General features: G+C 46.2%; 6 protein-coding genes across 6 annotated transcripts in view; 3 read left to right on the top strand and 3 right to left on the bottom strand.

The window, feature by feature from the left end:
- LACBIDRAFT_330683 (uncharacterized protein) overlaps positions 1-258 on the top strand; it is a gene marked incomplete at both ends in the record, with an annotated part of 963 nt that extends 705 nt beyond the window's left edge. The window contains one exon of the mRNA XM_001884985.1: positions 68-258. Coding sequence (XP_001885020.1) covers positions 68-258 — 191 coding nt within the window. The remainder of the gene's footprint in view (positions 1-67) is intronic.
- Positions 259-571: 313 nt separating this feature from the next.
- Positions 572-1,168, bottom strand: LACBIDRAFT_304669 (uncharacterized protein; the record flags this gene model as incomplete). The annotated part of the gene is made up of 3 exons (XM_001884891.1): positions 572-661; positions 711-1,011; positions 1,062-1,168. The coding sequence occupies 3 exons, from the start codon at positions 1,166-1,168 to the stop codon at positions 572-574; spliced, it is 498 nt and encodes a 165-aa protein (XP_001884926.1).
- A 2,404-nt stretch (positions 1,169-3,572) lies between these two features.
- LACBIDRAFT_330681 (uncharacterized protein) lies at positions 3,573-4,732 on the bottom strand (the record flags this gene model as incomplete). The annotated part of the gene is made up of 4 exons (XM_001884890.1): positions 3,573-4,107; positions 4,148-4,217; positions 4,437-4,557; positions 4,691-4,732. The coding sequence occupies 4 exons, from the start codon at positions 4,730-4,732 to the stop codon at positions 3,573-3,575; spliced, it is 768 nt and encodes a 255-aa protein (XP_001884925.1).
- A 2,413-nt stretch (positions 4,733-7,145) lies between these two features.
- Positions 7,146-7,836, top strand: LACBIDRAFT_330680 (uncharacterized protein; the record flags this gene model as incomplete). Its single annotated transcript, XM_001884984.1, has 2 exons — positions 7,146-7,213; positions 7,428-7,836. The coding sequence occupies 2 exons, from the start codon at positions 7,146-7,148 to the stop codon at positions 7,834-7,836; spliced, it is 477 nt and encodes a 158-aa protein (XP_001885019.1).
- Positions 7,837-7,948: 112 nt separating this feature from the next.
- LACBIDRAFT_330679 (uncharacterized protein) lies at positions 7,949-9,521 on the bottom strand (the record flags this gene model as incomplete). The annotated part of the gene is made up of 7 exons (XM_001884889.1): positions 7,949-7,994; positions 8,036-8,258; positions 8,473-8,778; positions 8,834-8,927; positions 8,978-9,267; positions 9,371-9,442; positions 9,494-9,521. The coding sequence occupies 7 exons, from the start codon at positions 9,519-9,521 to the stop codon at positions 7,949-7,951; spliced, it is 1,059 nt and encodes a 352-aa protein (XP_001884924.1).
- Positions 9,522-9,951: 430 nt separating this feature from the next.
- LACBIDRAFT_330678 (uncharacterized protein) lies at positions 9,952-11,330 on the top strand (the record flags this gene model as incomplete). Its single annotated transcript, XM_001884983.1, has 3 exons — positions 9,952-10,128; positions 10,177-10,657; positions 10,825-11,330. The coding sequence occupies 3 exons, from the start codon at positions 9,952-9,954 to the stop codon at positions 11,328-11,330; spliced, it is 1,164 nt and encodes a 387-aa protein (XP_001885018.1).
- Between the last annotated feature and the right edge of the window lie 273 nt (positions 11,331-11,603).

The raw sequence follows: 11,603 nt of genomic DNA, 5'->3' as shown, positions 1-11,603 counted from the left end.
TAGCTCACCCCTCCCCATCCCCCTTCCCCCATTGCTCCCTCCATCAATCCCCTTACCCCTTCATTAGCTCCTCCTCCCTCACCCCCTCCCTTAACCCCCATGCCCATCACTCCCCCCTCCCTCACTCTGCACCACACCCTCTCCCACATCCCCTCCCTCCCTCCCCTCTCATTCTCCACCAGTCCCACCTCCCTCCATCACTTCCCCCTCACTTCATCACTCTACATCTACACCCCTCCCTCCACCCTCTCCCTTTAATATTGTATGTAGTAAAATAAAATTGTGTAGTCTTATATAATACATTTTTGTACTTAATTTTACCAGAATGGGAACTTATTCTAACTGAATTGCATATGGAAAGAGGATGCATTCCATCTTAAAAAAGAATGGATTCCATCTGAAAGAAGTATGGATTCCATCCCAGAAAGTATGGATTCCATCAGCTATTCCATGGAATCCATCCCCCAAAAGTATGGAATCCATCCCCCAAAGTATGGAATCCATCAGCCATTCCATGGAATCCATCTGGAATTTCTGGAATCCACCCCCCCTTCCATGGATTCCATATGGATTAAGCCAGGGAAGGTAAAGTACAGGGGATTTGATGATAGAGCAGTCCATGGAATTGTGGGGATGATGTTGTCAGATGCCCATGTGAATTCTAGAATTAAGTTAGAAATAAAGGCTTAAAGAAAGAAAGGAATGCATGCCATAAAGATTTCAGATACTGATTGATGACCTTCATCAACTGTGAGATTGTCACAGATCTCACATCGATCTGGGGAAATACAGGAATGCTGCCTGGTCCAAGCGGAATTCTGATCAGAAGCTCTGTGGGTTCTATCACTGTACAATGTAGAGGATAAACATTGCTTCCCAAACATGATAAGAAATAACACACAGGGGAGAAGAATATCAGCATGATGGTCCCAGTTGTCCAAGTTTTTGTCATGGTCAAAAAGCTGATGATCAATGGTGGAGTCGGTTGTTGCATCAAAGCCACTATAGATTCTAAAAGACTCCATTAGTAGCTGTGCAAGGAAAGGGTGAGTGTTGCTCACATTCCACTTGCAAGACCATCATTTTCATCATGAAACACATATGAAAATGACATGAGAGCTGATCTGAGGCAGCCCTGCTTGCATAGATCTTGTAAGGCAGACACCATAAGGACTGGAAACTCAGACTGGTTCCTGAGATAAAACAAAATGAGTGACATCAATGGTTCATTGTCAGGAATGGCTTATGTGAATAGTGTTCACAAGTTCAGTTCAGTCCGGTTTTTTGCCCCCAAAACGCGCAACCGTGGACCGCAACTGGTCTAGGACCGACCCAGATATTGAGGGAACCGAACCGAACCACCTAGGACCAGTCTTTTGCGGTCTATGGAGCCAGTTCAGACCGATCCAGACCGGTTTTTTGTGTATAATTTATTATACCAATATAAACCATTTGTATCTCGACTATTATTACTCTGAAAAATAAACGGGTTATATAAAATAGTAAAGCATGTAAATACCCGTCATTCTACCTATTTTTAAGAGATTTAATGAAGATGAGTGGTGCTTACCATCCAAATCATAAAACCATGGCCTAGGCCAGGAAGGCCTTGTGCATAGCTCCACATACTTTTATGAAAAGTATATCATATATGTCCCAGGCCCTTTTATGATAAGGATTTTTTTCATAAGAGGCCTTGTGCATTTCAATAACTTTTCATTGCAGGTCACAACTTATCATTAACTGCTTTTCATTGCTGCTGGCATTTTCATTGGGTGCTTTTCATTGCAGGCCAGCCATTTTCATTGACCACTTTTCATTGCAGGTCAGTCCTTTTCATTGACCACTTTTCATTGCAGGCCAGGATATTTCATTGGTAACTTTTCATTGCTCTCTAGGATTTTCATTGGCTACTTTTCATTGCAGGCCAGCCTTTCTCATTGACCACTTTTCATTGCTGCTGGTATTTTCATTGGTAGCTTTTCATTGCAGGCCAGGCCATTTCATTGGATACTTTTCATTGCAGGCCAGCCCTTTTCATTGACCGCTTTTCATTGCTGCTGGTATTTTCATTGGGGGCTTTTCATTGCAGGCCAGGATATTTCATTGGATACTTTTCATTGCAGGCCAGCCCTTTTCATTGACCACTTTTCATTGCAGGTCAGCCCTTTTCATTGGCTGCTGTCAGGTGGGTCATCAGGAGGGTGGTCACATGACCAGTTGCCTAAAATGGTTAAAAAACAATGCTTTCTGAAATTACAAAAGTTTATAGTCTGCTTTTCTGACATACACTGCATATTGTCCTTGACTATGTTAAGGTTCATGGGGATATGGCTGAAGGATTGAGTTTGCTTGACACCCATCTATCTATTGCTACATCAGTGGTTTTGTATCATACTCAACTTGTCATTGACATAAGTTGAGCCTATTCTATCCTTTCATGTTAATAGTTACTCTCCTCTCTCAAACTATACTTAACTCTGATTCATTAGACCATGATGAAAAGGCCTTACCAATTTCAAGATTGTATTTCTCACATGACTCCTCAATGAAGATTGAGAAGGAGACATGACCCAACTTCCCCTTATCCTTCACCTATCAGTCCCTCTAAATGAGCTAAGACTGAATGATGAAAGGTTGGAAGGTGACAAGAGATCATGCTATGAAAAGCCTGGATAGGCTGCCAGGTATCACACACAATTCATAACTTTCAGAGAAGTCACTTTCAACAATAACTATAGTCAAACATACAACAGTGGCTACTAATGTGAATACCAGGTCAAAGATAGGATGGTGGCTTCTGATTTGAAAAGAGAGGTCAACTGTCCTAATGCAAAAGATAGGTTGAGAATGATACCAAAACCAATGATGCAACAATGTATATATGTCAATCCTTCAACCATATTCCCATGAACCTTAACATAGTTCAGGACACTAACACTTTATGTCAGAGAAGCAGACTCAAGGGGCTCCCACTGGCGAAGTCCGAAACCCTCAACCCGGGTGGGTCGGTTCCTCTGATGTCCAAATTGGGCGCACTCAGGGCTCCCCATAACAGGAAGGATGCAGTACTTTACAGTGCCCCTCCCATTCCTGCAGGATTCCGGTCATTCCTGCGGATTCCGGTGGATTCCAGAGGAATGGGACCGGAATCCGCAGGAATGGGACTGGAATAGAAGTAAAATCACAGATACAACATACATTTACACCAATACACACTTCTGCATACTTCTCTCAGTACTTTTTAAGCTGATCAGTTTTCAGTATTAGTTCTGATCAGACCTTGGACAAAGTAAGGAGATATTATGTGACTGAATCTAACTCAGGCCTTCTGCTGACAACTTAATCTTAGGATTCCTTAGGACATTTATACTTAAAGAGGGAAGATTCATTTCAACTCATTTATTAAAAATACATGATGGAATTTATCTACATTGAATCTAGATAGAGGGAGGGGGAGGAGTGGAGGCAGGGGGAGGAGTGGAGGGAGAGGGGAAAAGTGGAGGGAGTGGAGGGAGTGAGGGGGAAGGAGTGGAGGGGTAGGGGTGCTGGGGAGTGGGGGGAATGAAGAACTAGAGGGGGGAAGAACTGAAGGGAGGGGCAGTGAGGGAGAGGGTAGGTAGGGAATGAGGGAATGAAGACAGGGGGTAGGGAATGAAGACAGGGGGTAGGGAATGAAGACAGGGGGTAGGGAATGAAGGGGGTAGGGAATGAAGGGAGGGGGTAGGGAATGAAGGGGGTAGGGAGAGGGAGGGAGTGGTGAGCAGGAAAGGAGGGGGAGTAAGGGAGGGGGAAGGGGATGGTGGGTAGTGGGTGAGCAGTAGGGAGAGGAAGGAGTGGTGAGCAGCAGGGGAGGGGGAGGGAGTGGTCTCGTTGGCGCGCATTGTCGACGCGTCATCGCGTCGTGTCGTCGTTTTCGCGTGTCGTCGTCCTGGCATGTTGTCGTCCTCGTTGGCGTCATGTCCGCTGGGCGTTGCATTGTGGGCGTTAGGCGTTGGCATGGGCGCTGGGCGTCGTTTCGTGGGCGCTGGCGGTGTACGTGGGCGCTGGGTGCTGTTTCGTGTCCGCGGGGTGTTGTTTCGCGTCCATTGGAGATGTACGTGGGTGCTGGACTTCGTTTCGTGGGCGGCGTGTTGTTTTCATATACGCTGGGGTGTTTTCGTGGGCGGTGGGGAGTTTTCGTGGACGTGGTGTGCCGTTGTGCACTGTCGTGGGTGCTGGGCGGCCATCGTGGGTGCTGGGTGGGGTGTTTTCATGGGCGAGGTGGTGCTGTTGTGTTTCGTGTGGGCGCTGAACGTTGTTTCGGGAGTGCTGGGGTGGTGCCGTCGTGGGGTGTCAGACCTGTTGCCGTCGTTTTGGTGCCACGTCGCAGTCAGCGACGTGGCACCTGGTTTTCGTGTTGAGAAACGAGGGGAGAGGGGGTTGTGGGTGCTTACCTGGTTTGTGTGCCGTGGTGACGTGGCACAGCGTTGTGGTGTTGGCAACGTTGTTGGATGTCGGGTGAGCGGCGTGGTGGTCGATGTGAGCCCCCTCACGTCGCTTAGCCCATGGCGGGCACTCACAACGTGAGGGAGGCGGTTACGTGGAGCGACGACGGTGGTGGTGGGAGGAGAGAGGGTTGTGTTTGGATGAGCGTGAAAGCCGTTGCCAAACAAACAATTGTTTGGCAATGGGCTTGCGCCAAACAAACCGGATTCCGGTTGCATTCCGTTTTTGCCAATCCGGGGACCATTCCGGTCACAATTCCGGAATGCCGAAATTCCGCCGGAATGGTGAAGCACCGGAATGATGAAAATAGCAGGCCTCCCTGCTAAATTTCACTCCTCCGGAATCCACCGGAATCCGCAGGAATGACCGGAATCCTGCAGGAATTAGGGGGGCACTGATAAGACCTCGGAAGGATGGCCCAGATCAAACACGGTTTCTCACACGGATAGATAGATAGAATACATCGAGTTTCTTATTTTTCTGCAGTCATCAGCCTATAACAACTCTATCTAATACATTGTATGACTATTCAGCAGCCCCATGATGCTTCTTTGTTGGAAATTCATCCCTTGTTGTGGATGTGAATGATGCCACTGATACAGTTGACAGGCCATGTTTGCATGACTGTCTGTCCTCATATTGTTGTGTTCCTTTTATATCTATACAGACTGTCTCATCTCCATCTCCCTCTTCTTCAGCATCACTACTGCCACCTTCTTCTTCCTCTATAATCACAGCTATTCCATCACTATCCAAAATGTTGTAGCTGTCTCTGTACTCATTGGTGTGAGAGCCAGGGATTCTCCCAATTGAGTTTCTTCTTTTTTGCTTATATGTGTTGTTACCATCCCTTTCCACAATGTTGTTGCAGTAATATGGCAGATCTGCCCTTGAGAGGAAGGAATAACCCACAAATATCACACCTGACAAGGTGTTTTGCAGTTCCAACCTCTTGATATACACCGTAGTTCTTTGATTCACCTGTTTCAAGATGAAACTCCACACTTTCTGCAGGCTCTTTGAGTGTAGCGTTATAGATCTTTGGTGTGTGCGGCATTTTCAAGCAAGGGAGAGAGGTGTAAGTGGGGTGTAAGGATTGAGAATTGTTATCTATCAAAATCTATCAACGTATCTACGTGAGAAACCGTGTTTGATCTGGGCCATCCTTCCTGTTATGGGGAGCCCTGAGTGCGCCCAATTTGGACATCAGAGGAACCGACCCACCCAGGTTGAGGGTTTCGGACTTCGCCGGTGGGAGCCCCTTGAGCAGACTGCAAACTTTTGTAGTCTCAGAAAGCAGACACTGCATACTTTTGTAGTCTCAAAAAGTGGACACTACAAATTTTTGTAGTCTAAAAAAGAGGACACTACAACTTTTGTAGTCTCAAAAAAGCGGACAGTACAAACTTTTGTAGTCTCAAATAGCAGACACTACAAACTTTGGTAGTCTAAAAAAAGAGGACACTACAACTTTTGTAGTCTTGAAAAGTGGACAATACCAACTTTTGTAGTCTCACATACCAAACACTACAAACTCCTGTAGTCTAAAAAAAGGGGACACTACAAACTTATGTTAGTAAAATTTGTAGTCTATGTCTGACATTTTGTAGTCTTTTGTAGTCTTTTAGTAAATTGTATAGTCTATTAGTAAACTTTGAACTTTGTAGGGTATGTCCAACTTTTGTAGTCTTTTGTAGTCTATCAGTGGTCCTTATGGACTATGTCAGACTTTTTGTAGCCTTTTGCAGGCTGTCCATGTCAATTTCCCTTTTTGGGTATGCACCTTCCTTTTTGGGTCAATTTTCCCACAATATGATAATTGTAGCCTCTTCTCTTGGCTTTCTAAATGTGTTGAAATCATCTTGTTTGGTTTTGTTCTCATGGAGAAAAATGCAAAAAAAACAAAAAAAAAGCTGGCGATGAGAATTTTTTTAACCTCATATCTCTATAATGAAAGCACTTTACAACATAATTCAAACAGATTCAGGAAGCTACAGTGTAGGACTACAATTTTTGTTTTTAACCATTTTAGGCAACTGGTCATGTGACCACCCTCCTGATGACCCACCTGACAGCAGCCAATGAAAAGGGCTGCCCTGCAATGAAAAGTGGTCAATGAAAAGGGCTGGCCTGCAATGAAAAGTATCCAATGAAATATCCTGGCCTGCAATGAAAAGCCCCCAATGAAAATACCAGCAGCAATGAAAAGCAGTCAATGAAAAGGGCTGGCCTGCAATGAAAAGTATCCAACGAAATGGCCTGGCCTGCAATGAAAAGCTACCAATGAAAATACCAGCAGCAATGAAAAGTGGTCAATGAAAAGGGCTGGGCTGCAATGAAAAGTATCCAATGAAGTGGCCTAGCCTGCAATGAAAAGCCCCCAATGAAAATACCAGCAGCAATGAAAAGTGGAGAAAGGCTGGCCTGCAATGAAAAGTAGCCAATGAAAATACTAGAGAGCAATGAAAAGCTACCAATGAAATATCCTGGCCTGCAATGAAAAGTGGTCAATGAAAATGGCTGGCCTGCAATGAAAAGCAGTTAATGATAAGTTGTGACCTGCAATGAAAAGTTATTGAAATGCACAAGGCCTCTTATGAAAAAAATCCTTATCATAAAAGGGCCTGGGATATATATGATATACTTTTCATAAAAGTATGTGGAGCTATGCACAAGGCCTTCCTGGCCTAGGCCATGGTTTTATGATAAAATATGGTAAGGACTAGTGAGCCCGAGTCAGTTGAGGAAGTTCAGCCAAAACCCAAAGAACAATGGGACTCGGACTCGGATCTTGAGAAACAGGAAGTTCAGCCAACAAAGAAGAAAGCAGCCACCAAGAACGACTTCGATGTAAAGGGGACAGTAGCTGAGCCTGGGTTAGACGATGAAGCTCGGCCAACCAAGAAGACTATTGATAACCTGAAACCTAAAGGTGAAAGCTTTTGGGAAATGGACTTTGCAGAGCCGTTGGGTGGACATGGGGTGAAAAGAAAATACAGTGATAATGAAGAGGATGCCCTCCCCAACAAGACTTCTCGGTTGGAGGCCGGTTACAAACTTGGCCCCAAAAACGGCCGACCTGGCACAATCAAGAAGGCTACTGGCTCCCCTGTCATACAAGATGTTTCCATTGACAAACCATGTACCAAGGTTGATCCACATGCCGGTCGCAGCCCATCAACTAACATTGATTTAGTCAAGTCGGCCATGGCTGTCCCTGTCAAGGCAAAACCTAAACCTCGGCCCATCAAAGGCAAGGTTTCCACTGAGCTCGGTATTGTGACCCGAGATCGGTCAAAGAGAATTGCTGAAGAGAGTGTTCAAACCACCCGATCCAAGAAATGTTAGTTTATATCTTTTTAGAATAATGTCAATTCGTTTTGTGTTGGAGTTTCACCCGAGTTCGTAATTGCAAAAGGTACATAAAACTACTTATTCACCCCGGTCCCGGGCCTTCCCCTTATTCGTTACAAACGGTTTTAGTGAAAGTAAGGTGGCATCCAATGCTGCTAAAATATCTCGATCAGTTTCAATCTGTTCAACCAACCTTTCTTTATCCCTCCTCATTCGAGTTAGAATATACCGATAATGGCTGGTCGTTGTAATGTTTTCAGGCAGGGATCTGACCGCCTCCTGGTGAATACGGCCTGAAAGAGAGTCCATGGCATCATCGTGGGTAAGTTCTTGAGAGTCATGCTGATCCAATTTGGCCTGCATGTCCTGGAGTACGGGATCGGGTGAAGGATCTGGGTCAGTGACCCTTTCCCAGACTTTGGTGAGCATCATCGTGGGTAAGTTCTTGAGAGTTATGCTGATCCAATTTGGCCTGCATGTCCTGGAGTACGGGATCGGGTGAAGGATCTGGGTCAGTGACCCTTTCCCAGACTTTGGTGAATCCCTCTATCATGTCGCCAAAGGTCTTATCGACACCGGAATTTTCCCACTGGGCACAGAGATCGTAGTTTCGATACATCCCCCTCGCACGTCGGGAGTTGGAATCCAACTCCACCAATTTGGTTGAACGTGGTGGGCGGGGTCCTAACCGACGATGTGTATGGATGAAGATCGGGTATGGAGCATATGCCATGGCCTGACCAAAGGCAGTTGGTATGATGGCCCTTGTGCTTTCAATTGGACCCAGGCTTTCCTCGGGCTCGTTTGGGGGCTGTAAACTCGGGTTGGCACGATGGCGATTGTGCTTTGAACGTGACCCAGGGTTTCCTCTGGCTGGCTTCTGGCTGCTTGACACAGGGGTAGATGGTTGAAATGAGAAGACCGACTTGTCCACATCTGTTATGATGGGTGAGCTAAATGCTTTTTGAATGTGAAGAGGAAATGTACAAACCCGAGATCACGACATCAGGCTTGTGGAATTCAAAGGAAAAATGAGAGCCCGAGGCCGGGGAGGACATTCCAGGTTTCTGAAAATCAAAGATCGACTGTGGAGAAACAGTGGCCTTTGTAAAATCAAACATCGCCTGGTCCAAACCAAATCTTTGGCCAGGGAAGACACTTTGGGTTTATCAAAATTGAAGATGGCCCGATCGAAAGTAACTTCATTGGTGGGGGAGGAGAGTTTGGGTTGGTCAAAAGTGGGCATTATGCCCGAGCTCGGGGAGGAGATTCCAGGTTTCTGAAAGTCAAAGATGGACTGGGGGGAGGGGGAAGACACCGTGGGCTTTGTAAAATCAAATAGGGACCAATCGAAATTAATGTCTCTGGCCTTTGCAGAAATGGCAGACGTTTGAAAATTGAAAATAGATTTGTCGAATGTCAGGGCTGGGCGAGAAACAGTCAAATCAATGGACATCGATTGACTCTCTTCATGTTCTAATGAAGACCACATTAATATCAATCTGTAAAGCTCGGCCCATCGACTTACATTGTGTAATGCTATCCACGTCGACTTCCATTGCTTGTTTGGTGGACTGCATTCCATCGTCGCTCGGTAGGTCTGTTTGCCCGATAATGATTGAAGGTTGGTCAGGTTATAAGACTTGCTTACTTGGGAGAATGTTTTGATGTTGGGCCATTTCTAAGGTAAGGTTGTAACGGTGTTGGTAGTAAAAGCCCAAACTGAATTATTTACCTTCCTGCACCTTCCTATGCTCCAAGTCTTTCATTACAACTTCTGCGTCAAAAGAATTAGTGACAATGGTTGCCTGGAAGATTAGACATTCTCCTACCTGGGTTTGTCAAAGACATATCAGCCATGGAGTAGATGGCTTTTCCAGGGATTGCAGTTGCTAATGAACATTGTTCAAGAGAAAGGCCCATTGTTTTGTTCGGCCTTGCAATGGCCCTTGAAAATTCAACCGTGGGAATGAAAGCCACCGATGATCGGCCGTGGAACATTCTGAGGATCTCTACTCTTCTGACACCACCACGTGACTCCATTGACAACTTTTCGACATCAACTTTCATCATCGTCTCGTTCTAACCCTTTGTGCCATTCCAACTCCAATGTCCTCCACCCTTACCATAGAAGCTAAAGCCCACAATCTCAACCCCGGGTGTTTGGATGATGTTCAGTTTCAAACAGAATCACTTTTGAGGTTCTTCAATCGAAATCAAGCAACTCTTATGAATTCCAATGACGCGAACCGACCGACCTTGGAAGCACGTGCCTGGGAGAAAGCTGTAAGTAATTACCTTATATTTTGTTGAATGACACTCAGTTTCACCAAGGTAACATTGGTGAAGATTTTGTCAGGCAAGCAGCTGTGGTGTGAGGAATCCCAGTGGCTCCATCCCACAAGGATCTGGGTATACACCGACATGTTGCAAGTCATGGGGGGGCCCTTGGTCGATTGGAACAGACTCTATGCAGTCCCACCCACCACCACCACCCCTACGTTCTTCATGGAAGGTTATGACGGCCCCTCTCCCCCCATTCCTCCCATTATGTCAACCATTTCTACATCGGCAAATTCGTCACTCCCAGCCCAATCTTCACTGCCCCCAATATTGGCAGACACACAAGCGTCATCTGTCCCGATACCGAATTCGTCGCTCCCAGCCCTGCCCCCAATATCGGCAGACACATCTGTCCCATTACCGAACGCTCCCCAACGCCAATCAACTCCAGAAGCTGGCCCAGCACCAGAAAAGAAGCCAGCCGAGCCCAAACCTCAACAAAGTCGAGCAAAACCCGAGGCCGGCACGAGCAGTGGGAGAAAGAGGAGAGGGGACTCCTTGGACGTCCGGCCGAGGAAGACCCGCATCGTCTTCATCAGTCAAAGCACCTGCAGTCGATGTTGCTGCCAGCTCTTCATGACACATGTTACAGTCATCCTCAAGTCACAAAATAGTGCTGTCTATGCTGTCCTAGCATAGACACCTTTGCGGGCTCATCTGGAAGCTTCACAGTAGGCCAACTTGGGCCCAACTTTGATTCCCATGTGCTTCAAACCCTGTGCACAATTGTGAAAGTAGTTGTTGTCCTGAGGGCACAAAAAAAGAAGAATGAAGTGGGTCAGACTCAACACACACATGCATTGACCAAGATCGAGGATGTTGAGGCCCGCCAGGATCTGGCAATGGCAGATTACAATGAATCTCATTCCCAACTGATCACACTCAGATTGGCAGAAAACAATTCGGTTTTTCTTCTGTTGAACCTTGCAGACACATATTGTAAACCTACTCACCTCAGGCGTGCCATTGGTAACTCTTTGGACAATCACAGGGGTCAGCCTAGACTCTCGGGCTCCAGCTGTGGCCCCTGGTCCCAGCAGTCCACCATCATCAGCCACACAGCCACCCCACCAGATTGGGACACAAGGGTCAACGCAAAAACCATGTTTGTTCTCTCCACTCATCTTTCCCTCCCTCCCCTCTGACCCATCCACAGGATTACACAATGCTGGTTCACTTAAAAAGAAAGGGAAGAAGCACAGTGGTTCTGCCACAGTAAGCAAATCAAGCAAGCATGTCAAGGGTACATAGTGTTTAGAAGTCCAGTCTTATGACTGGAAAAAAACCATAACCAGACCGGACCAAGACCGCAAAAGACTGGACCTGTGGTTATGGTCTTTTATTTTTGAGATGTTAAGACTGCAAAAAAACCGGTTAACGTGAACCGGTCTTGACCGGTTTGGACCAGTCTTTTGTAG

Source organism: Laccaria bicolor, genomic scaffold, assembly GCF_000143565.1.
Source record: "Laccaria bicolor S238N-H82 LACBIscaffold_28 genomic scaffold, whole genome shotgun sequence".
Lineage (NCBI taxonomy): Eukaryota > Fungi > Basidiomycota > Agaricomycetes > Agaricales > Hydnangiaceae > Laccaria > Laccaria bicolor.
This window is presented reverse-complemented; position numbering and strand designations above follow the sequence as displayed.